Genomic DNA, 26082 nt, shown 5'->3' with positions numbered 1-26082 from the left:
GACCCGATGACAGAATTCTGTGTTGAGTTAAAAAATCTCATTAAGTTTTGGATCTGGCTTTAGACCTTATTCTGAATGAGACCTTATTGGGATCATGATGTTTACATGAGTTGCTAATAGAATATAATAATTAATATTACATTAATAATCCCTTTTACGTGTTGCAGAGCATAATGTGATGATGTCATTAAACTGTTGTATGTCATTGTCACAAAATGCTTCTAAAAATCGAACAGGATGTTGTACTGTGATTGAGACGTAAACATGTTGACATCATTTGACAAAGGTCAGAATACTCCATATGTCTTCATTTTATTATTGCTTACTCATTACTGTGTGATAAAGAGATTGTGCCACATGACGGAGGATGTAACTCACATTTCATTAGTGACTTAAACATTTTATGTTTCTCATTATTAGTGGAAAATTACTGTCCAGAAGTTGTGAAGATCTTTCATGTAGTTTCTGAGCATGGAGACATTTGTACAGACTCCTTTTTGGCTTAAATCTTTACTGGTGTCATGATACACATTCCTCCACTGATTTGTTCACATTTTTACCTCCGACAGGGAGGTTATGTTTTCACTCCTGTCTGTCTGTCTGTCTGTCTGTCTGTCTGTCAGCACGATTACACAGAGAGTACCTCAAGTAGTAACTAAACAGATGAAAATCCATGAAACCTGATGGAAGGATGGAACATGATTAGATAGAGCCCATTAAATGTTGTGGCTGTTCCAAGATTCTTTTTCACTCAATATAACATTACAAGATTCATGATTAGACAACAATGAAAGAGGGTATAAAAAACAAATGCATGAGAGTAAAATAAAGAGCAGAAAAAGAAAAGGACATGGAGAAAGAGGGAGCATTGGTTATTGCTGTGTCATACCAACCCAGACAATGCTGGTGTGTTTTTTTTGTGGCAGCTGCATCCTTGAAGGAAAGGTCAATGAAAAACAACAGAATCAACTGTGGAAGAAAAGAGATTAGGGAGTAAGGGATTTGGGAGGGAAGAAAGGAGCTGGAGGGGGAGGAGAAGGAGGAGGAGAGTTAAAGAAATTAAAATTTACACAGATGATTAAAAAACAAACAGATGAAGTAGGGGAGGAAGGTGACAGAGCGGAAGAGGAGGCTGAGAAGACAAAAAAAGATGAAGAGGTGGAAGGAAGTGAGTACGAGTGAAGGTGGGGGGTGGGAGGAAGACAGGTGTGATCCTCCACAGCTCGGGTGTTTGTTTAGCCAAGAGCGGCAGCAGTATAGAAGAGGATTATGGGATTACGGTCAGTGTCGTTGGTCATGTGAGCCGGCGGGGGCGACACTGACCCTGCTTACCTTCTCTCAGTAAGTAAGCTTAGCCTGGCTGTGAAGGTGAGGTCACACACACACACACACACACACACACACACACACACACACACACACACACACACACGCACACACACCTGCCCAACCATCTCTCTATCTCCAACTGAGTCTCATCGCCTCCTCTACCACTCTTTACTTTTCTAACTTAACTTTTTGCAGCTATTTCTGTCTTTTATTTCATTCCTCCTCCCTCTCTTTCTCTCCTGTCACATTTTATCTCTCTTTTTAATTCTCTTGTCTATTTCTGTCTCTACACCTCCCTCCTCCCTCCCTTCTCGATCTCTCTCTTCCGGATGTCAGGCTCCTGTTCGCTGCATGTTTCACATGCAAAGCTTATCTATGCCCTCGCAAATCCAACAGGATTTGAATTTCCAACATGGACGAGTGAAGAATAAAACAAAAGACAGAGGAATTAAACATCTTAATGTCAGGAGCAGAGAGTCAGACGGTGTCCGGACTGTGAGGAGTAAATACAGGAGCAACTCCGGCCTCGGTAAGTTTCACTTGTCCTGATGACTTGGTTTGGCTTCCGATCAGCATTTATCCAGTTTGAGTGCTTTAGCACTTTTGATTTGGTTTCATTTAATCCAGCTAATTTAAGCAACATTTTCAGTTTGAATGACTAAAAACTCTGAGATGTGGAGATTTTTTTTTGAAGTTAATGTTTGTGTTTTGTCAGTAGTGGTTAATTCAAACATGAACAAACAAGCCCTAAAAAAAACTACTGTAGCAAATGATGTAAAGAAAACCTTCCTGATAGTAACTAAACCTTGTCTTCAGAAAAAGTGTATTAAGTGGTTTTACATTTGAACTATTGAACTGACTGTTCAGTGATTTCGAGCACCGTTGTATTGGAGAGGCTGAAGCTGTGGATCGCGTATAACCTCAGCTTATAAAACTATGACATGGCCACACTACAGCTCAGAGAAGGTTAAAGAAAACACATTTGTTTTCTTAGGCAAAACACCTTTCTACATCACTGTGTTGACTGTCTTAACTAACCTGCTGTTTGTGGTGTAAATTGTACTTTTGACTGTTTCTAGCCAAAAACTATATGACAGTTAAAATAAAAAATGTCCAAATTGCAAAAATATCATATCGAATATCATTGTTTCTATATGAAGATAATCAAGTTATAGAGAAGACTGAGAAATAATACTAGTATATACAATAAATAATTTCCGCATTCCAAAGTCAGTGGAAAAACATTTTGACATGAAACATTAACATATTTCATCACTAATACAGCGATGTACACAACTACATCAACACATCTACACGTTTCTGTCTTGTGGCTCTGCAGCAGGAAACTGATTTACTAAACTTGCAGATGTGACCGACACATGTATGAGTATTACAGGTGTGAAGTAAGTAAGCTTAGCTGGTACTGTATTTCTCCTGTATATTGAATCACATCTAAGTGCCAGTGATTCATCTCAGGTTGTTTTGATAACTATGTGAGGAGAGAGGGGATGATGCTACTGGCAGAGCAGGAAAGGTCAGAGGGTCACCAGAAAACAATTTGGACTCCATCACTGGAGGCCATGAAAAGTCCCAGCACATTTCCTGAGAGCAAGAAAAGAGGAAAATATGAAATGAAGGCGACTCGACCAGCATCTGATATTGTCATTGTTTTTGGTTACAAAAAGTGTTTGATTGGGTGAAAACAGGAACATTACTGCTGTGTTTTAATGTCAGTCACTGCAGGGAGGTTCATCTGCATGTTTAAGGCTTTATTGAAAATCACAGTAGGTATCGACAGAAAATAAGAGAGAGGGAGAGAAAGAGATAGCCAAAATTAAAATGGGACTCTTGTAGTTATTTATGGTCTTGACCACTTGGCAACAATCTTCAGAGCAAACACAATCGACCACCACCCTCCTAAATATACCTGATCTGTCTTACTTATGTATACTGTTATCACACTGCTCAAGGTTTTGCATCATGAAGAAAAAAGAATGAATGTCCACAACTTGATGACAAAAACACTGAGTAAAGTGAGTTCTGCACTTTGAAGGTTTCTTTTCTTTGAGCAAATGTTCTTTTAACACCTAAAAACTGAAACCACTGTTGAGCCTGAGCAGTGATTTGCTTTAGATCGACTGCAGTGGTTCTTTTCTGGGCATCAGATAGGAGTGACGCATGTATCACCCTAATCTCTGCTGATTTCACTGATTGGATCCTACCACCGTTTCCTCTCGCTTCATTGAGCAGCAGCACGGTGAGGGAACATGAGGAGGCAGAGCAGCACTTTAATCTGCCCACAATCAGGAGGCATCGGTCTCTGAAGTGTCGACAATTGAAAACAAAACAAACCTGTGTTTTCTAAGTTTGGGGAGAAAGTACAGCAAAGACTTTCTCAAAGAGTGTCTATGAATACACAAAAAAAGAAAAATAAACCTGTTGCACGGCAATCTGGTTGATGTTTGGTGCTCATTGTCAAACATTAAAGGAACAGTGATTCTGCAGCTTACATTTGATGGAAGAGCTCAATGTCTACATTTAAGTGATTTGTGTTCTTTGTTGTGTTTTTGTTTTTTCAAAAATACTTTTCTCCTCAAGTGCAAAATAACATATTTACAAACTGTCAGATGGCGACTAGATCAAATCAGAGTCCCTGCAGGCTAAAACAAGATTTTTCTTTGTGTTCTTGGCTCAGCATGGTGGCGATTATGGGCGAGGAGCAGACAAATGAACTCTGGGATGAACACAAGAATTTGCTGTGTTTACAAATTCAACCATTCCATCTTGGCTGAGGGACTTAAATAATCAATCTGTTTAGAAAATATAATAAAAAGTGAGATATATTTTTTTAACCTCTATGTAACATACATGCTGACACATTGGGTGTGTTATCGGTTACATGTAACTAATAAGGCTGAGGTGGGGGGTTTTTTGCCGGTGAGCTGTGGAGGCGTTGGGCTCAGGATCAGCCTGTGCCCAGACAGAGGAGTAAACACAGACCAGCAGCTTAGTCTGACCAGATTATCCACATATCACGTTTACCATTCACTACTAACAGTAACTGCAGGATTACATACAGTATGATGAGATTACAGCTATTGGAATAAAATAGGTAACAGATAAAGACCAGATTATGAACACTGTTGAAAGCAGGCGATGATAACATGAAGTGATAGTTCCCTACTCGTGTCTGTAGACGAACACGGTATCATACTGTGTGAATGGTGCAAGAGAAGAAATATAGGACTTCTATCTATTCTCTTATTTGTGTGTTTCTGCAAATATGCTCTGACAGCATTGTAGTCACACTTAAAATAATTTGTAGTGAGAACCGACAGGTACTAGCAAGGGAGGAAACATGCCCTTAATGAATAATTACTATATGTTAATTCTTTCACAACAGTTACTGTTGTAGCTGAGACTCTCCTTAAAGATGTTTAAAAACTGGATAAAGAAAGAAACATGCTGAGAGAGTCATCAAATCATCTTATCTCAGACTCAACAGATTCTAAATCAGTTTTTTTTAGAAACAGAAACACTGTGCATTCTATGACCTCTGACCTCCTGAGTATTAGTGGCTTATTATGTTGGAGATCTGGTAGCTTATACAACTGTTCCTACCCAGTCACTGTGGATAAGAACACGCTTAAAATGCACTGAGGTGGAAGTCTGATGGATTACTGTTAATGAATGTACAAATGTGCAATGTAGGTATTGGAAAATATAAAAGTAGTGACAGGTTTTTATACTGAATGATTTTACATTCAATTTGCTCATTAATCAATGTAGTTGGTGCTGTGTTATAATCAGTCAGTCATGCATTCATGTTAAAGATTTATTTAGTAAAAAATGCTACAAAATACTAGAAAATTTACTAAACTACAGCAACATTGAAATCCAATAATGAAGTGAAGCCGCTTTCATCACTGTTTCTCTCTTCTTGTAAACAAATCAAACTTCATCATTAAACTATTTATTAAGATGTCCCTGAAAACACCTGCGTGTCCCACCCACCAGCAGTTATCACTCACTCATTCTGCCTGTTTAAACATCCATCATGACTGTGTGGCCTGGTACAGATTAACAGTGAATTACCACAGTTTTGTTGCATATTATTTGTAATTTGACTCCACATCAGATAACTTCCACCTGAGCGGAGGTGTATTCAGCCAGACTGAGAACTGAACACCTCAGTGTGGATGTGCAGGACCTTGTTCTGAAGTTTTCTCTTCATGTTGGAGAAATCTCTCAACATGTTGTACTTTCTTTACTCCAGACAATAGTCACATATTGTGATGGAACATTTCCCCTTTGATTCCTTTGATTTGTTTTTAATTGTGCAGCTATTTGTGTTGACGGGCTAAGGTAAGGTTGGTTAGCTACAGTAATTAACATGCTTTGTTTAATCTGTAGTGAAATTGAAAAGCAGTGTTTTATTTATACATATGAATATATATATATATATATTATGTGAGATAAGATGGAAAACATAAAATGCTGCAGTTCTTTATCAAGGAGCATAGAACAGAGTTAAATATAATTTATCTAAAAACAGAAACCATCAATCATTGAAATGCACAGACAAGGTATATCTGATAAAAGAGGGAAGATACATGAGAAAGACAGATGCTTCCAAACAGGATCGCTGAGGATCTTTGAGCAGTTGATGTATTTGTATGAAAACTATGTGTAATGAACAATATGTCAGATTTTAGGACTGAGTATTGAAATGTGCTTTCCATCATCATCTTCATCAAATTAACAGAAGAGGAAATATTTTAAAGAAAAAACTGTGTTTATTCCTCCAGTAGAGTTCAGAGATTTAAAAAACAGGTTCTAATCGAGGCATGTCTCCTGAATGAGGAGTGGGAGGGATGAAGACGAGACAGAGAGAAATGAGGCTAAGCTACTATGTGAAAGGAACAGGAGGAGTTTAGCTACAGATCAACATAAGAGCCACAACAGTGCCTGTGACACAGGTCCTGGAGGCAGGGAAGGTGTTAGAGTTACTTATTCATGGAGTTTTTACTCATCAGTCAAATAAACTTAATCTGTTGCCAGTCAGACACCAGTTCCTTCACGCCTGGTATCAATACATTTCTTCCAGTCTCTGATTTGATCAGATTTAAAAGGGAAGATGTAGGAGATGAACCTTCTTTTCTCATCACTTCTATTATTTTTCATTTCAAACTGCATCGCATCAGTCTTCATACTTTTACCACTGCGCACGCACACACACACACACACACACACATGCACGCACGCACGCACGCACGCACGCACACACACACACACACACACACACACACACACACAGGAAAAACACTGCAGTGCTCAACTTCAAAGTTTCTTTTCCTGATGCTGCTGATGCCTCTGTGTTATTATTGATGCATTCAAAGTTGCAGGTGGTCTAACTAAATGTTGTTTGGTTTAAACTCCAAAAGTAAACTTCATATTTTATGAACATTTTGCTTATTTTTATGTCAAATTGAACCTTCAGCTAAATCTATCAGAATCAAAAAGGGTAATATGTCAAAGAAATGTAGTGTAGTTAAATAATAAAGTCTCTCATGTTATATAAACTTTAGATTTTGAGTAGTTAACTGTACATAAGTGTTGTGCTAGAACGTGTGTTTGGCCTGAGAGTTACTGCTGTCATTTATTAGCACTGTATTTATTCTTATCTTAATGAACAGAGTGATGCACACAGTGGTCATCTGCGTGTCAGTCTCACAGCTTTGAGAGGAAAGTCACAAATGACTCATTAAGTTAATTAAAAGGAAACAGTGTGATACATGTGAAAGGTGGAAAGCAAAGATGCATTAGTAATACTTATTGAACTTGTATGAAGCTGCTGGTGAAATATGATTTTTTATAACATGTGCTCCCCAACCAACATTTTCAACTGGGAGCTGTGAGAGAGAAATTGCCCCTGCTACAAATTTTAGGATTAAAAGCTTAATGATAAAACCTCTAAAGAAATGGACAGATTATTTAGCATCACTACAGTACTACTAATGCAACAATGTGTCCTGTGCTGATTGTTGGATCGTCTTCCTGTGTGAGAATGTGTGGAAAACAGCAATGGAGGATATATGAGTGAACATTTTGTATAGATAATAAGTTGGATATATTGGAATTGGGTGTCTGAGGGGAATCACATGAGGTTTACTGAGTTTTTTTGTGGAGCTCAGATACGAGATTGGCTATTTAAGCTGTAGCAAAGTCACTGAACAAATATTTATTTTGGATAAAAAAATAATTATCTATTTAATTTAATCTATTTATTTCATTGATCATTATATTGTTGTTTTATGCTATCGGAGCATTTTAACTGTATTGTTAAGCAACTTGTATTGTATCATTGCACAAAAGTCTGATTTGATGCACAAACTGGACAGTTTGTCAGTCTAGAGGAAAAGCATGTGTGTTCACTGGGCCATTTGTAATCCCATGTTCGACAGGCTGAATGTTTGGCATGACTCTTCGTTCATATCTTTGTTTTCTACTTTTATTATCTTGTTGTCTATGGATAAAAAAAAAGTCAGATTAGTGTGAAAACTGAGGCGTAGAAGTAGTTGAACTGCTGCAGGACATTTGGTCGCTTTGTCAACATATGGAACAATGTGTGACTGTCTAACATGTGAGGATAGTAAAGGGTGATTGTATCAAAAGATGTGGAGTGGAAGTCACTGATACTTTGCTGCATCATGTATAAAATCATAACTACATCAGCTGTCAACATGACATGTGCCTCATGTAACCCGTGAGGAATCTATGATCTGTACAAATATAAAAAAACAGAATCAAAACAGAAAGTAAATATCAGGAAATATGTTCTGTGAATTCAACCATGTTTTCAACTCATCAGCCACTTCAGATCAGTATATGTTTGAGCCATGGTAAATATTTAAACTCCACAATAATGTCTAACACAACATTAAACTAGTTTCCCACTGATATCGGTTGCAGTGATAAAAAACATATGTGGGGTGTTGATAGTAACCTGATCTTTAAAATTGTACTGTGTCTACATTAGAAAAATGTATTTGTACTTCTAAAATTCTTACGAAAACTGCAAAGAATATTAAAAGTCCTGGCGATGGCAAACAGGAAATTTGAATACTCTAATAGTATCGATGGTAGACCTTTACCACCCACTGAGCTTTACATACCAATGCTAGGGAAGTAATAACAAGCACAAAAATTGCTCCTGTCAAAATCAATTAGAAAACTGAATTGCCCACGTCTTCCGCCCAGCTCTGCTCTTGTCATCATTATTTTGGTAATTGTCTATGTCGTTCATAATTGTGTTGTTTTTCTGAGGGTGTGTAATGTACAGTGTAGATCATGTAAAGGACCAGATTCTCTTTTACCACTTGTGTGTTAGAGTAGGTTTTTGTTTTATGTTTGAAATAACCACAACTAGTTTTCTGCTGCCACCTCAATAAAACAGAGGTGAATACAGGTGAATGTTCTTAACACAGCAATTGCCGGTCTCAGTTACTCAGAATAATCCATACCTATCACTTAACGTTTGAATTGTACAGTCAGCAAAGTTGGACAAATAAACATTAACTTAGAAGATCTGTAGTATATCATAAAGATAAGATTATCATATTACAGACTGGTGGAGGTTTGATTTCTTCTCCGTTTTACAGGAACATGATCGGCTGTGAAGGCCTGAACGGGTGAGAGCCTGAGAGCTGGCCGCTCCAATGGCGTGGATCGAGACCCGGTCGCGTCCAGACGCAGAGCGGGAACAACAACTGACGCCTTACAATCTCAGGACACAAATATCCACACCAGCGTCTTCATCAACCATTCCTCAAGTCCAGCCTTCAATTTTAACACCCGTCCTCATCCTCCTGCTCACTGCCTTTGCAGACCTCTGTATAGCTGGTCCACCCCAGCCAGCCCGCCCCCCTCTCCTGTCTGGACAGCCTTTCATCATCTTTTGGGGCATCCCCAACTCGGCCTGCTCCAGTAGGACAGATCCCAGATCTTTTGGGATGGAGCAGGAGGGCCGGGTGGCTCTCTTTTACGAGGACACACTGGGGAACTACCCATATTTTGTAGACAAAGACACTCCGATTAATGGGGGTCTACCACAGCACACACGACTTGATAACCACCTCCAGAAGGCACAGCAGGACTTGGAAGCAGCTTTACCTGCACCGAGGTATCTTGGGCTGGGGGTGCTGCGCTGGGCAGAGTGGTCCCCCCAGTGGTTCAGGAACAGAGAGAAGCAAATTATGTATCTGGAAGCATCGAGGAACCTGCTGAAGAATTTCTTCCCTAACTGGAGCCCAGAGGAGGTGGAGAAGTGGTCTCAGGTAAGATGAATAGAATTCAGGTGAAGAGGACAATAACAACAATGGAAAACTACAATTGTGCAAGAAATAAATGGGAGATGGGTGGTGAAGGATCATGGGCGGATATTGGTAGAACATAGTAAATGGTCTGTTTTTATATAGTGCTTTTCTAGCCTTGATGACCACTCATAGCACTTTACAGTAGCTTTTTTTTGCCATTCAAACATTCACACACACATTCATACAGTGCATGACACTAGCCAAGGACACTTAAGAAAGGGAAAGACTGGGATCAAATCACAGACCTAAGAGGACAATCCCCTCTACCCCCTGAGCCACAGCCACCCTTAGTTACTGGCTTATGGTCGAGCAGGTAGGAAGCTAATTGAAAAGAAAAACACCTTCCACAAGTGTTTCTCCTTCAGTTAAGAGACATCATCTGATGGAAAATGCAAATATTGACTGAGATTTTATCATTAATAACATGACCACAGTCCCATGACATCAAAGACTCATAATTATGGAGACTATGATATTTAAAAGTTATGCTGTGGACACCAAGGAAGAAATGGGAGGAGGGAAAAGAGATAAAGTTATAAAGTGATGTGACAGGGTGAAGCAACATGAGGACTCCACTCAGTCAGAAAGCGAAGGAGGAAGAGTTTGTGTATAATATATGTAAACAATGTGTCTTTTTACTCATTGTGTGTATATATATATATATATATATATATATATATATATATATATATTTTTTTTTTTTTTTTTTTTTATCACAACCTAAGTCTTGGCAACATAATGAAAAATAATGCAAAAGTATTAACTATCCTATAACTCTACTCCTGCATTAAAGCAGACATGCTTTCCGATCTGTTACATCACGTCACACTGGCCCGGATAAAACCAGACAAACGAAAATTACAGTTAACTCAACAGAAACACTTCTAAATGTGTCTGTCACTAATTAAATTGGTGTGTCCATTTCAAATATCCGAGGAGGCTGAAAGGTGATCTTATTGATCTTGTCGCAGGTGGACTTTGAGGCAGCCGCGCAGGCGGTAATGATGGAGACGTTACGGGAGGCCAAAAGATTACGGCCCAAAGCATTATGGGGTGTCTCCCCTTATCCCAGCTGCTACAACGGCGACCCTGCCCAAACCATGTTAGCCAATTACACCGGCCAGTGCCCTGCTGCAGAGATGGCCCTTAACGACGAGCTTCTGTGGCTCTGGAAACGAAGCTCCGCCCTCTACCCGCTCCTCACTCTGGAGAAGCTGCAGGTGGGCAACATGACCAGCTGATGTGAAATAATCAAAAGTAAAAAGTCATGAAAGGAGCTTTAGCGTCATAAAAAAATATATGATCATTGTCCTTGTGAAACTTGAACTGAGTTGCAAATGTGTGCAACATGTTTTCCTTTTCTAGGGCGGGACTTCAGGAGCCAGACTTTATTTATCCAGTCAAATAAGAGAAGCACTGCGAGTATCATCTCTGACTGGGATGACGTTTGATCTTCCTGTATTCCCACTGGTCAAGAGCGTCTACACCTCAACTAATACCTTCCTCTCACAGGTGATGTTTAATATCTGACACATCTGCTGTATCAAGTATTTGATGCAGATGCACCATACATTTCAACAAGTACATTCCCATAGTATCATGGCTCCGATTATTTAATGGCTTCATATGTAGAAATGATAACAAAGAATGTAATAGAATGTAATAGTGCATATACTGTCTTTCTGCATTGATGTAAACCTGCTTAAATTAAAGCTTGACAAACTGATGCTGCTGATGAACTGAAAGTGTTAAAGCTCACAAAACAAAAGTGTGTGACCGTCCACATGCTGCTCTCTGCAGACAGACCTGGTCAACACCATAGGAGAAAGTGCTGCATTGGGAACAGCTGGAGTTGTCATCTGGGAGAGAAATGAGACTAAAACAGAGGTACACACATAAGTACACACGCACAGACACACGCACAGACACACGCACACACACCTGCACATTAATCTGTATTTATCCTTGTGATAATATCCTCTGCCAAGGAGGTTTTGTTTTTTGCAACTGCTCGTTGATTTGTTTTTTCAGCAGGATTTCACAAAAACAACTGAGTAGATTTCCACGAAACAGGAACATGGGGCAAGAAAGAAAATAATGGAATAATATTTGGATTTGGTTGAAAAAATATTGCCTGGACTCTCTCTGTGTGCAGCAAAACTGAATTTAAGGGGAATGATGGGCTTTGGCGGAAGTATGCGTTCTTCTCAATGCCAATCTAGTTCTCTATTTTTTTGCCCACCAGACTTCAGTATATAAAAACATATTTTTCTATTTCAATTTTTTCACAACCTACTTATGTTTTACAAATGCTCTTTTTCTTCCAGCAGCTCAAACTATGACATGATAGGTTTAAAAGAAAAGAAAAAAAGGAGATGTGTTTTATAAATCAACCGGTACCACTGTCCCTGCTTCCTGTTGAAATCAAGCTATCTGCCTATTTGTTTCCCAGAGAGAGTGCCAGGACCTGGCAGAGTTTGTCCGCAAGGTCCTGGGACCATATTCCATCAACGTAACCACGGCAACTCGACTCTGCTCAGCTTCTCTGTGCCAGGGAAAGGGCCGATGTGTGCGTCAAAAACCAGAAAGCTCCGCCTACCTCCACCTCCAGCCCCCGACTGAAGTAGTTGAAAAGGTGACGGAAAAGGTGGGAGAAAGTAAATTTTACCTGATTTCAATGTTAACTCTGGATTATGAAGCACTCTATTCCCAGCTATGATTAAAACTGTGCAGAGGCACAAATGTGCAGATGCTGACAAACGTCCGTTTAACTTCGTTCAGATATAAACCAGACTCTTTTTGTCTTTGGTCTCATTTTGGCAAAGTCATCAAAGCAGCTCTGTGTCATTAGACAAAGGCATGACACAACCCAATGCTTGTGGGGATCTTTCAGTCTTACACCAGACACATTTACTAGAGTTTCTAGTTAATTAACTAGATAATGTTCTGTTTTAGTTAAAAGGATTGAAAAGTGGTCTTTTTGAGAGCTACGATTAATGGAGCTAAAAATCAACTGTTACTGCAGAACATTATGAATATATATACTTTGAAATTAGCTTTATATTATTTACAATTCAGTTTTCAGACAGATATTGTAAACTCTTTTATTTTCTCAGATATTTAAGGCAACATTTTTTGCTAATGTGAATGTTTTTTTCTATCACTCTTTACAGGCAGAAGCAGCAAAAGCCACAGATCAGCCGGACACAGACACTAAACCAGCTGAACCAGCTGAACCAGACCCAGCTGAGATATGGAAGAACGATTTCCAGTGCCAGTGGTACAAGATCGCAGACGGAGACGTCTCCGACCGACTGCCCCCCAAAGACGGAACATCTTTTGGGGGAACAGTAGAAGTAAACACAGGAGACGTTGTGGGAACTACAACTGCATCTACAATAGCTTCTATAACGAAAGGTGCCTCTGCGACTGAGCTAAGAAGAAGCAGTTCAGTGGATACTGTGAGTCCATCGCCTTCACTGGAGGTACCTACAGGCCGTGGTACGAATCCCCCGAGTGCCCCACACCTGACTGTTCTGCTGCTGCTGGTGATTGGACGTCTGTGCCTAGAACCTTAAAATGTGAATAAACCTGCCTTCACCAGGAAGGTCTGGGCTAAAATGGCCCTTCCTAAGTGCCCTTGAGCAAGACACTGAATCCATGCTTTGCTGCAGATGTGCTGCTTTGTAGCTGAAAATGACTTTTTTGAGCATCAAAAGAAGAAAACAAGTCCAGACGGAGTCCTAGAAGTCCAAACTTATCACTGGATGTGCCAAGAGACAGTGGTATAAATACTGGCTGTATTATAACCTTTTTTTCCTGAAAGGAGAAATAACATTCCAGACAATTATTTTGATTCTGATTATTACTGTCATGTCAAAACAACAGTCTTCCCAACCACAGATACATGAAAGCAGTCTGTAAAAACCTTCAATGAGGTTTTATGTTCTTTCTTTATTTACTTGTCAGTGCTTTAAACAACAGATTAAAACCTGGAGAAGATGAAACAGAAACTAAAATGGCACTGAGTGATTGTATACATCTCTGCCAAGGCCTTACAGTCCGACACGATTGTGTGGCTCTTGTAGAAATTTAAGGAAAAAAGGAAGAGGACTGATACTAACTTATCTTTTTGTCATTAAACATTAAAAGAAAGTGGAAACATTTTTTATCTGCATCTACACCCATCCTCTACTACATTTGGCAGAAACTTGTTGAGTAGTTTTTGTGTAATCCTGCTAACAAATAAACAATCAGACGCAGGTACATAAAAAACACACTTGAGGTAAATGGTAACTGAATGAATTATTTTGTAATTTGGGTGAACTGAAGTACATGACTGACTTTGAAGATCTGTTGCCCATATTTTCATTTGTGCATTAATTTTGAGTTAAACGTCTAATAGACAGATCTCTGAGATTTCATTTAAAGAGAATTTATGTAAATTTTGGCATACAAATGTTTCATATTCTCAAAAACACCCGGACTATACATTGGTGGATTTTTATCACTATGAGGTAAATGACTGCAAGAGACATATGTGCTGAGCTGCAGATCTCTGGCACCATTCATCCTCTGTGAAATGTCACAGAAGGAAAAGCACAGACGTAAACAATGAAATGAATAATGGCTGGATTCCATTTAGCTGCTTGCGTTTCAGGGTGCTGGTACTGTGCATGCTGGCTCACTGTCACACTGGCATGGCTTACTGGGACATTTTAATAGCAAAGACCCATCAATAATGTTATCAGTGACACCGGTGCTTTTGCTACAATGGTAAGTCAAAATGTCTGATTCCCCCCAGCAGGTAATGAAGGCTCCTTTACATATAATATTGGCTATGAATGCAGTATCTGTTCTTTGAAAGACATACCTCTGAAGAAATAAAGACAAAAACACATAATAAGTCAGCATTATTTATGTATATATATTTTTATAAGTCAGTGTTGTTTATATCTTGTCTCTTTCTCACCCATATCCTGCAGTGTTCCCTGAGGCAGTATCTAGTACAAAAGACTCAAATGTTTGTTTTTGCAGCTCATGTAAATTTATTTGTTATTTTTCATTAAAATATACACTCAAGACAAAGGGTATCTAAATCATTTTTAGTTACAGAAAGAGATCATATGTACACGGGTGCATCTGATTGTAAAACTGAAAATCCATGAATCATACATTTATATATATTATGAACAAGAAAGTGACATTTCCTCTCATGTCAGATGCTTAAATTTCAACTCTCTGGACAGTTTTACCTTCATCTGTAAAAGATCAGTTCATCTTTACAGCCTTGGACATGTTTGAGTTAATTTCAGTATCATCCAGGGAACCAGGATTATCACTAACTTTTATATGAGTTTTTTAATGATGCTCCCCCCCCTCTTTGAATTCTCCCCTGAAAATGTTCACAAAATATGGCTAACGACTTTGAGGAAATGTAACACTTCATGCAATCGGAGCTTTCTGTGTAGCCTACAACATGATCTTTACCCACAGTAGTGAAACCACATGCAGAGCTGCATGTAGAGACACTTTAGACCATGTTGCTGCTAAAAGCTCCACTTCCAAATGTGTCGCTTTGAAAAGAAGTTCATTTTATAGTAGATCGAGGCATCAATTTTATGGCCAAGAATAAAACGTACTTACTTTTCCTGCACTATTGCTCCGTTTTATAAATATTCCAAAAGCTCTGAAGTGTTCCATAAAAGAAAGCATCACACCACACCTTTAACACAACTCAAGCCAAATTACATCCTGCCTGCCATCAGTAATAGGTACATGTGCATAGATCTACTACATGTACAATGATTTACTACAGCTCTACCCTCCAGTGCAATGACAGAAGTACCACAGTCTCTTCATTAAATCAAGAAGAATGCTCAGTAAGAGCACATGGCTTTAGTCGGTAAGCAGGAGACAGTGCTGTTGTTCAGTGACTCTAACACTGACAAATACTCACTTTCCAACTTGATTTTATGTGCTGTGAGTCCACGTTAGTTCAGATCCAAAGGCTGTGTCCCGACTCCATCCAGTGATAGTTCCTGATTCTTGTTGTAACATTACCAAAATGTTTTTGCCTCCAATGGTTGACGATTAGCAGCTAATTTAATTCACTGGCTTTGCCGACAACAATTCATCAAAAAGAATTTAATGGATTGTTTTGAAATGGATCTCTGCTAAGGGCTGTTGCACACTAGAGGATTTTCAACTCTTGACTAATTTAAAAACATGGGAGACCACAGACATAATGACAGATTAAACCGATTTTTAATCTTATAATCTTCAGAACACAAACACACAGACCACATGCTTGCTGTCTGTTGGAAACAATTTCACAGTGGAGATTCCAGAGACTTGAAACCTCACAGAACCTCAATATCTTCTTCTTCTTCAGCCTTCTTTATGACGGATGGCAAACCACTTTTAGGCGCATTCCTGCCACCTTCTGAACTGGAGTGTGGAACACTCGCGTGATTAAATGAGACTTCAGAAGAAAAACAAATGTCGAAGTGTCAACTTTGCAGACAAAAAAAAAAAACATAGCTCAGAAGGCAGCACGAGCTGGAAATGAGTTGGAAATTAAGTGTTGTGTTTAGTCACAAATGTACAAGTACACAACATCCAGTTGGTGATGCTTCCCAGCTGGCTCGCTCTCTGGCTCTCTCTCGTGCTATTGCAGGTTTCTGCCGCAGCCAGTTCGAGATCAGGTAGGCTCTGACTCAGTCGGTAGCATTACGATTATTTTATAAACCCTGCGCACTTGAGGATTATTTGGGCAGATAATCGGCACAGAGTGACTTCCAGTCGGGAATGCCCCCGCGATTGTCTGAAGGTGCAAATAGGTTCAAAAACCAGCCTGATTATCCTCTAGTGTGTAGCAGCCAGAATGCAGTTTTTATTTCTTGTAAATTGACTGAATTCATGAAGGGTTTACACTTTAGAATTCATGAGTATGTGAAGCTTTTCAAATATTTAAAGCCACTGTGAAGAAGATATTTTTCTGGTTAGGGTTTCAATAACATCTTAGATTGCACAGACACTGAAGTGAGTTTTCAGCCCAAATGATTCATGGTGCTAACCAAACAAATTAGAGAAGCAGCTGTGTAATTTAAATTTCGTTTTTTGTTAAATTGATGGACAGTGTGAGAGGATCTGAGGGAGAAAAGCGCTCAGTCTCACTCCCAGTCTCATTACTCCTGACAAACAGCCTCAAGCAGCAGTTAAACCCCAAATGCTCCAGTGGAGCTGGTCAGTGGCCTCCAGTGGAGAAATCTAGCAGAGCCGGTCAGTGATACAGAAGCACTGTTTTATTTTTTTGTAAAAGCATGCACTAGAAAACAGAATAAATAAAAAAAAAAAAGGCAGACAGACCGACAGAAAGATGTGATGTGTCGCTCAATTCATTTATTCCCCAATGAAAGAATCTGATCTTTGTTTGCATAAGATTAAAAAACAGACTTTCTGTTCCTGTGCAAAAGTCACTGTCTTCTGAGCAGTTTGTACGGTCCCTCTTCATAACCCAAGAGAGACACAGAGAGAGAAACATCGCCCCCATGTGGAGAGGAAAGGTTAGTGCAATCTGAACCAAGCGGTCTGGACGGATAACAACACACTTCCTCCTGTAGAGTGGGAACAGCAGGCGTCTATTCCCACATCTTTGTGTGCGTCCTTATATGTGTTTTCAGGGCACTTGGCCAAGTGTCTCCAAAAATGGTTAATCTTCAAGATTTTATCTGAGGAAGTGAAGTTGCTTTAAAAAAAAAAAAAAAAAGCTGAGACCCTAGAGAAAATCAAGCGCAAATCATTTGAGATCGCACAACACAAACATGGCCACCTCGAACAATGAACAAGCGGAGGGACTATGAGCGCCAATCATCCAGCATGCCTAGTAACAGTGGTTCAAGGACTCCAGTGGTGCACTTAATCTTCACCGCAGTATGTGTGTGGTACCTGCAGATGGGTGGAGTTACTTGTAGACAGCCTCGTCCAGGATGTGCTTGACGATGGATCTTTCCAGCTGGGATGTGTTTTCATCCCATACATGCGGGTTACTTGCAAATCGCCTCAAGAGCGTCCAGGGTGCGCTTGATGTCACGGATCTGCGCGGCCAGGGTGTGTATAGGCTGCATGGAACGATCCAGCTCCTCACAGCGAGCCATCAGCGTGTACATACCCTGTGGTATCACATATAATAGGCAGACAATGAAAAAGCTGCTTTAATATACAGTAAACACATCAATAAGGATTAATAACTTGAATCAGATAGAAAACAAAGAATCCCATACAAGGTCCATTACTTGTAATCACGTTATTGACAACACCGTTAAAAAAGTCCTGAGAGTGAATCAAGCACAACCTATTATTGATTAGTGTCGTTAATAAACTGACTAATGGACGGTGGGAGGGGACATTTTTTGGGGGTTGCCTACTATGACCTCATGTAAGAATTTGAGATATTTTAATAATCACAGTGCTGACTTGATTTGCTGACTATGTCACCTTTATACTCATGTCCACAGATTCTCCCAGGCTATCAACAGAGTCTCTGTAGGTCTGGATGTAGCCCACACTCAGAGCTGTCATCTGGATGGACAGACAGATGGACAGAATCAATCAGTTGCACAGACGGACGAAAAAAGGCATGAGGGTGAGAAATATGCTTGTGAGGCAGAGATTAATCTGTGTATGTGTGTTTGTGTGTGTGAGAGAGAGACAAGAAGGTAGGAGATTTTGTGAGGGAGAGACAGTTGTGTGTATACTTAAATTTAGATTAGATTAGATTAGATTCAACTTTATTGTCATTGTACAGAGTACAGGTACAGAGTACAGGTACTGAGACAACGTACATCATCAAAATAAGAATTTAGGAAGGTAAATACAGTCTGTACAAGAACTTTCTCATTTGAATACTCACATTCTGGATGGTTCCATTGAGGCTTCGCATCATCATCTCCACACTCTGCGCCACTTCCTGTGTGTGTCTCTGAAGGTCCATTAGGACAGATGGATCAATGGGTGGGATATCTGCTGGTCTCCGTGACAACCCCCGACTTCGGTAGATGGGCCCAGAACAGTCCGCTGGGAAGAAATAATGATGAAATTAGATGCATCATATACAATAATAGGTCTGCAACTAATTGTTAATTTAAACTGATTATTCTTTTGGTTTGTATGTTAACATTTAGAATATATAAATGTTAAAAGAAAATAGCGAGAAAGGCCCATCAAAAATCTTTGAGTGATATTTAATTTGTAATAATTTAAAACAGATTAAAGCAGCAAATCCTCACATTTGAGAAGCTGGAACCAGCTAACATTTGCATTTCTGCTCAATTTATGACAAATAACAATCAAAACTGTTGATGATTAATTCTCTGTTGGCTAACTAATTGACAAACAACAAACTCTTTGTACAGGAAAAGTGGAAAAAATTGTGAAACACACATTTTACACAAGACCCACTGAAGAAACACTGAAGAAACACCTGCTCTTAAACAAACACTGCCAACACGTATTCAAACTAACTATGGCACTTAACCAAAAAAACATTTGTGCCTCAAGTCATCACATCTTGAAACACACAAAGCCTGGGTGGCCAGTGAACCAAAGAAAGGTTTCCATCTCTGAAAAAGAGTCCTGTTAGGCAGCAGCAAGACCTGAGTAATAAATCCCTGCAGTCTAAACAAAGTCTGTGAGTCATCCATCCTAATTGAATCAGCAGGTAGAGGGAATGAGCTGCCGCTGAGGGCACACTCACTCTGTTCCTGGGTATAAATTGAGTGGCCAGTTTTGCTGACGCTCTAATCCAGAGGGATTTTTCTCTGAATGAAGGGCAGCGGTGTGTTTTCTTTCTCCTGGAAAACTTGATAAGACAGACGGCTGCTAATGGACAGGCAGGGCAACCTGCTGAGCTTACAAAGAGGATTTAATTCATGCTGTAACTCATGCTGTACATGTGAGACATTTAGGGGGAAAATATCGTTTCATTTTCTGGGGTTGAATCTCTGCAGTCTCATTAAAACATAATCTGATGTTAATTAAATCTGCCTGGAACAAGTAAGACAGAGAGAGCAATGTCAAAGTATTAATATATAATATCTATCTGGTTATAAAAAATCAGCCAGAGATGACTATAAATGGGGAAGTTGGTTGAGCTACTGTGAGCAGGCAGTTTCTCTAACCACTGAGCACAAATGTATTACGATCTTATAAATAATGAGGAATATTGGTAGACGACAAAAAGAAAATAAAAACATGCATGTTATCAGGTAACCTCACAGAAATCTGTCTAAGGAGTCTGATGACCTGCTGCTTCCACCATTACCTCCACCAAGGTGGTTATGGTTTTCATTGCTGTTTATCAGTTTTTTTAGCACGATTACACAAAAACTATTGAACCGATTTCCTCAAAACCTGGTGAGAGGATAGGATGTGGACAAGAATGTATCCACCAACTTTAACACTGACCTTTAACTTTCTTTAACACTGAATAACATATGGAGCTTTTCAGTATGTTTGTCTCAAGGGACCATGCAGAGATGTTGATGAAAAAAAAAATCAGGCATACTTGATTGAATTTTAAGGAAATAGTCTGTAACAAAGATCAAACCTTCACTGCTTAAACTGTACATTGACTGTATTCATTATTTCAGAGCCTCTGCATCCCACCATGAATCAAGGTCAAAGAACACACACACTTGTGAAACAGTAGTAGAAATGTATGAACACAAAATGGATCAAATCTGATGTAGCTCTACTTGAGGACAACGTACATCTTGTATAGATCAGGCTTATGGGACAATACTGCTACATTGTGAAAACTGAAGGGCTGATGATGATTCATATAAACCTCCATCGGTTTGTCGAGAGCCAACAGTCAAAGCCATTCATTTGCTTAATACAGTGCATCAATTCTCCATTACTTATGGTTTGGATATAACCAGAGCTACATATGAATGATGAGTAGTGGATCTGACAGAGTCAGACACCCAGTACTGCAGATTTAGAACCGAAACCTATAAAAACGCTATTAACCTGCTGAAGTGCCATGTCTGACACCTCCCTCTGCAGAGGAAAACAGACAGTTCCCCTTTCAGTCTCCTGACTCTAACACATAAGCCGTCATGAAAGCAGCCTTCATCACGGCATTGTGTGTGCACACCTCTATATCAGTGCATGTGCTGTATGCACACATTTCTTCTACACATCTCAAATACAACACGACATGAAACACACAAATAGCACACTCAGTGTGAGATCCAGAGACTTCACTGCAGCTTGTAAATCCGTACTAAAGTCTCACCTTTACAAGATAGCCTACACTTAATGTGCTGTTAGTATTATCAGATCTTACTATTATTCATTTTACTATTTTATGATGTTTAATTTACAGTATCTATCTCATTTTAATGTTTTTATAAATCTAAAAGTACTTGTCTTTTAACCATTCTGTATTTATGAGCTGTAATTCAATTTGGTAGAAATACAGTTTATATTCACATGAGACTATCTTTTTTTATAATTATCCTTTGAATTGTCTTGGAACCATCTTGTGAAGTTTGTTTCTGCTCCACACTCACAGTCATCGCAGTCCAGACTTGGCTTGGAGCTCATCTTGATCTTCTGCTCCAGGTTCTTAGTGATGAAGTGAGTTAGGTCTCCATCATGGCTGACCGTCCCCTCTAGCTCCAGAGCTGAGGAGATCGTAGCCCGTCGACCCTCTGATTGGCCACTTCTGCCCCCTCCCCGGGCCCCCAAACTGCCTACGGATAATACGCAAACATCAGCTAAATACGGTTATAAAACGCTGACACTAATCACGAACATAAAAAGATGAAAAGCCCATTGATACAGTCACAATTCCCACTACTTTTCTGTTACTTGTTTTACTGGTCTTAAATGTTATCGTTTCAAGCAAGTAAAGAGAAGACAGATCACTCCAACAGATTTCTACCTCCGCATGATTGGCTGATTTCATCCAGGCTCTTGCTATCCTGCATCCCCCGGACGTTGCGAACCCACACCTGGGCCATGACATGGGGTGGGCAGGGGCCATCATCTGAGGGAAGAGGAGGATGGGGAGAGGAGGAGGAGGCGGTGCTAGGCCCGGGAGCAGAGGATGAGTAGTGTTGTGAAGACTAAAAAGGAGGTGGGGAGATGAATGAAGAAAGAAGTTAAACTACTGCTTAATAAAAAATGATTATGAAACTAAGCCAGGAGCCTTACATTTGATGGACAGCTTTTTACCACATGTTCACATTTAACCATTAAATGAAAATTAGAGATTTATACTTTTAACATCGATAGACAGATTTATTTGTCCTTTTAGAAATTCATCATGTGCTCCACAGCACATGCTTTAGTTTATGTGAAGAATAGTGTCTCAGCAGAGTGTATTTAAAGGAGGTAAGCCCTGATTTTATTCCCATGATGCTCTCCACTCTTAAGTACACTTAAACAACAAAACATCCGAAAGTAATCCTACAGTCCACTCACGTCCATTTGTGTTCTCCCTGCATACGGATTCCTCCACTTGTTTTCATTCTTCTCATCCTCCTCCTCATCCTGTTTCTCCGCCTCTCCATCTTCCTCCTCGTCTCGGCTGTCAGTGCTTCCATCCACAGTATCTGCCTCTGTCAGCTGTCCGTCCCGGGAGATGAGGTCTTCTCGCTGAGATGAGTCTTTGGTCTGTGCTGAGTCCCACAGCAGAGCTACACCAGGAGGCTCGACAGTGTTAGAGGCCTCAGGAATGTCTCTGACGATAGATACTGATTCTGAGTATCCTGTACATGTGTCAGTGGAGAGAGACGGGTCTGTGTGCAATGATAAACTGGAGGTTCTCTCGTTAATGGCCATCTCTGTATCCAGGTGACCTTCGCCATCGTAAACTCTGTTTTCCACATTTATATGGTTCTCTGTATGTCCGAGGGAGCTGTCCTCTGATCCCTCCCCAGAACAGGGAGCTCTGCTTCCTCCGCATTTCACAGAGACGTTAGGGCCGTTCTCTGAAACAACGGGTATCACAACCCCGTTAGCTGTTTCTGGCACTTCTGTGCCAATCACAGGGGAGAGACTCATCCCTCCACCTGCTGGTGAAGAAAGAGAAAATGTTAGAGGATGAAGTTCTGCTATTTAAATCCACATTAAATGATGTGTTAATGATTGTGTTCTGCTGTTTGACAAATGGATACTAACAAGTGCCACTGTTTACAAGGGCTAAGAATACCTGGGGTTTTTTTCACTTTCACCTTGGTTTGGTGAATAAATATTTGTTTAAACCTCTTATCCTTGCTTGTTGTATCAGGCTAAAATTAAGGTCATTACCTTGATGAGAAATAGTCTGCAGGTAAACATGTATCCTAATTTGAATCATGAATATCTTCCAGGTTTCATTATTAAATGCTGCAGACACAGTTTGGTTGGTGCTTCAAAGTTCTGAGGCATGACCTAGTTATAAGGTGCATGTCATTTTTAAGTTGTGCTATCTTTGTAATAGTGTTGTATTTTGTAAAAAAAAAAAGCTTCATTGGATACAGTAACACAGCAGGGAAAATAGTTGAATAAACTGTTATGTTTCCAAATTAGAGGAACATGATCACATTTCATGAAAAGTTCTAAATTCACAGGTTGAATTTAAGAACTCAAGAAATTCATACAAACGAATAATTTTGCAGTCATGTGTAGGGACTGGGGGGGTCTGTGTGTATGTATACATGCACACACCATGTGTGTGTAAATGTGTGTATACATGGTAGTGTTTGTGTGAATAGAAATGTGTTTGTGTGTGTATGTTAAGACATGTGTTCTCCAGCTAGTCACACTGCTGCATAAGGTCAACAAAATTAATTTTCTAGTCTCGTCACAACTATAAATTATCTCCTCATAAAGTATTTGCACTGCATAATCTATTTTGCACGGTTTGCACTACAATCATTCACTGTAGTCCATTCATAGCTTATCTACCCTGTGCCTCTTTGACTGGGTACTTATTATTACTAACTTACTTATTGTGTTAATTATGCTTTGTGTACTTCAATGTCTTCTTATATGTTTACAGCAGCGATCAGAAAGAAACTGTATTTCAATCCTGTATGTCCTGGACTGTACATATGGCAGAATTGAGAGTAAAGTTGATTATCTTTGACTAATTCTGATGTCTTGTGTGTAAATGTCTTATAGGCACATACTACAAATGCTGCACTGCTTTGCATTGGGTTGTTTTCAAGGTGTTGTATCGATCGCTATCAAATAAACATTACAGTCAGTTCGAATGTTTCCACGTAGATGTCCTGCACACACAGTTAGCAAACATAACCAGAGACGACAAAGGAGGGCTGCAGTGTTTGTGTGATAACTATAAGAAAATAAGATGAGCTAAGATAAAGTGGTGGGCAACAACAATCTCATGCTGCAGGTGAAGATTTGTCACGTCACTATTCTGTTTTTCGTCTCAGTCTCCAGAACTGAATGTGTTGATGTGCAGTAACTCCAACTGGAAATGTTGAACCCAGTTGTTTTCTTCTTGACCAGGGTTGTTGGATCATATCAGCTGCTGAAGCGTGAGGCAGCTCTGCCACAAACACACTGCACACATCTTCTCATTCATGTGAAATGACGTAGTAGTCGGCTGCTAAGCTTCGCACTAGCTTAGTCTGAGCTACCTTCATGTTAACACTAGCTCACATCCTGTGGACTGTCAGCACAGACAGCACGTTGTGTGGCTAACAAACAAACAGCGACAGAGAAATGAAGACGACGCAGAGAACTGTGCGATGAGGAAGTTGATGTGCTGCTGCCTTTAGCCGTCTTGCTAACTCGCTGTCAACGGTGAATGTTATTGAATAGTGTTAGCACCTAGCGGCTAACGTTAGCTGGCCTTTAAAACACAGTGTTTACAAGGTTCGCTGGTAACTGTCCGACACTGGAACACTACAGAGGGTGTATCATCTAGAAATGTGCACAGGTCTATCGCTGAGGGTTTACAACACCAGCTCACAGCTCAATTAGTTAAAGAAAACACTCACCGGAGCAGTTCCTGTTCTGAAAAATGTAACAACCAAGTCCGACCCGGAAATCCTTCCCCTCGGATCCCAGCACAACAGTTCCGCCTCACAATGATAAAAGCAGTTTTAGACGATATTATTTCAAGAAGTAATAATACCAACTTTTCTCCACACTGTATGATGTAATACCGAGTTTATTTTATTACTACCCACAGCCAGAGTCCAGTGCTGTTCATTTGTGTGTAACCCTAATGGAGGAGAACCGCTGTGTGCTGCTGTGGCATAATGATGACACCACACGTGACTCCTGCATCCTGAAGCCGAGTGTGTGTTGATGTGTTACTGTTTACGTCACCGTGGCTCAGTCTGTGTGTGTCCCTGCTCTCCTGCAGATGGAGACAAACACCACAGGGCAGAGTACAGTTACATTTAGATGCAGAGGAGCGTCCAGGTTAGTGAAGACACAGGAAGACAAAGGTTCAGCATCTTGTGCTGGCAGCTGAGTCTGAGGGGTCTTGATCTTGACTTCTTCAGCTGTGGGCGTGCAGCTGGGCCTCTGACCTCTGACCTTCTGGGGAGGAGAGGAACGATGCAGAAGACATCCCTGATATAAACCTTGAAGATATGTGTTTCTAAGGCTACAGAGAAACACACAGAGCTGCTTCTTTTGTGAGACTTCAAATCTCAAAACCTGACAGTCAGTGTTTCCTGGTTTGACTTTGTGCTTCTGTGGTTTTCAGTTTCTGACCTTCTATAGCCACTGTGCACTCTGAAGGGAAACAAAAGTGTTTAGTCTGAACATCAGAGAACCTGGAGGGCATTTTGATTGTTTTAGAGTCTCAAGGGTATGTTTCACTATTTGGCACATAGCAACACAGTGGTCTTGGTGGTCACTTTCATATATTTAGGGAGATATGAGGACCATCCTACAGTGGCTGAGAGAGCTCAACGCACTACAAACTAAGAAAACATGCAAATAGAAAAAACATTAAGAAAACAACTTCATCAGTGACTTAATGAAATAATGGTGTTGTACTCATCAGTGGTGATGAAACTTCACAATTTATTGAACTACAGCCAGGTGCATCCCTTTTTGGGTCCCCTGGAAACATTTACGGTGTCGCCTCGCTATTTGCAGCAAGTTTCTGTATTTGCATGTTGTGACTTTTTGCAGCACATGTGCTGTCAAATTAAAGAAGTTGTTTTCTGAATTTGCAAGTGTTTTTTCTATTTGCATGTGTTTTCTTAATCTGTAGTGTGTTGAGCTGTCTCGGCCACCGTACGATACAGAAAAAAATATTCGCAGATAAAAAGAGGAAGAATTTCAATTAAAAGCATGATCGGGGTAAGTGCTAAAATACTGCAAACAGATCAAT

At 39.9% G+C, this 26082-nt stretch overlaps 2 protein-coding genes across 4 annotated transcripts; one reads left to right on the top strand and one right to left on the bottom strand.

The window, feature by feature from the left end:
• Positions 1-1182: 1182 nt before the first annotated feature.
• Positions 1183-14792, top strand: LOC109630576 (hyaluronidase-1). Of its 2 annotated transcripts, XM_020088840.2 has the most exons (8): positions 1183-1368; positions 1666-1858; positions 8991-9665; positions 10676-10924; positions 11070-11216; positions 11505-11591; positions 12157-12351; positions 12878-14792. In XM_020088840.2, exons 3-8 carry the CDS (start codon positions 9048-9050, stop codon positions 13280-13282), a joined length of 1701 nt encoding a protein of 566 aa, XP_019944399.2. In that variant the 5' UTR covers positions 1183-1368; positions 1666-1858; positions 8991-9047; the 3' UTR covers positions 13283-14792. The 2 variants fall into 2 exon arrangements, with proteins under 2 accessions (XP_019944399.2, XP_069382827.1); XM_069526726.1 differs by lacking the exon at positions 1183-1368 and having other exon boundaries at positions 1389-1858; positions 12157-12339.
• On the bottom strand, positions 14729-25009 carry borcs6 (BLOC-1 related complex subunit 6). 2 transcript variants are annotated; one of them, XM_020089522.2, is made up of 7 exons: positions 24728-25009; positions 22200-22792; positions 21658-21841; positions 21284-21466; positions 18619-18782; positions 18204-18287; positions 14729-17878 (listed from the first exon to the last, which is right to left on the bottom strand). In XM_020089522.2, the coding sequence occupies exons 2-7, from the start codon at positions 22779-22781 to the stop codon at positions 17753-17755; spliced, it is 1323 nt and encodes a 440-aa protein (XP_019945081.2). In that variant the 5' UTR covers positions 22782-22792; positions 24728-25009; the 3' UTR covers positions 14729-17752. The 2 variants fall into 2 exon arrangements, with proteins under 2 accessions (XP_019945081.2, XP_019945082.2); XM_020089523.2 differs by lacking the exon at positions 21284-21466.
• Positions 25010-26082: the final 1073 nt, after the last annotated feature.

Source organism: Paralichthys olivaceus, chromosome 6 (assembly GCF_024713975.1).
Source record: "Paralichthys olivaceus isolate ysfri-2021 chromosome 6, ASM2471397v2, whole genome shotgun sequence".
Lineage (NCBI taxonomy): Eukaryota > Metazoa > Chordata > Actinopteri > Pleuronectiformes > Paralichthyidae > Paralichthys > Paralichthys olivaceus.
The sequence above is the reverse complement of the archived record's forward strand: the minus strand, read 5'-3'. Positions and strand labels throughout refer to the sequence as shown.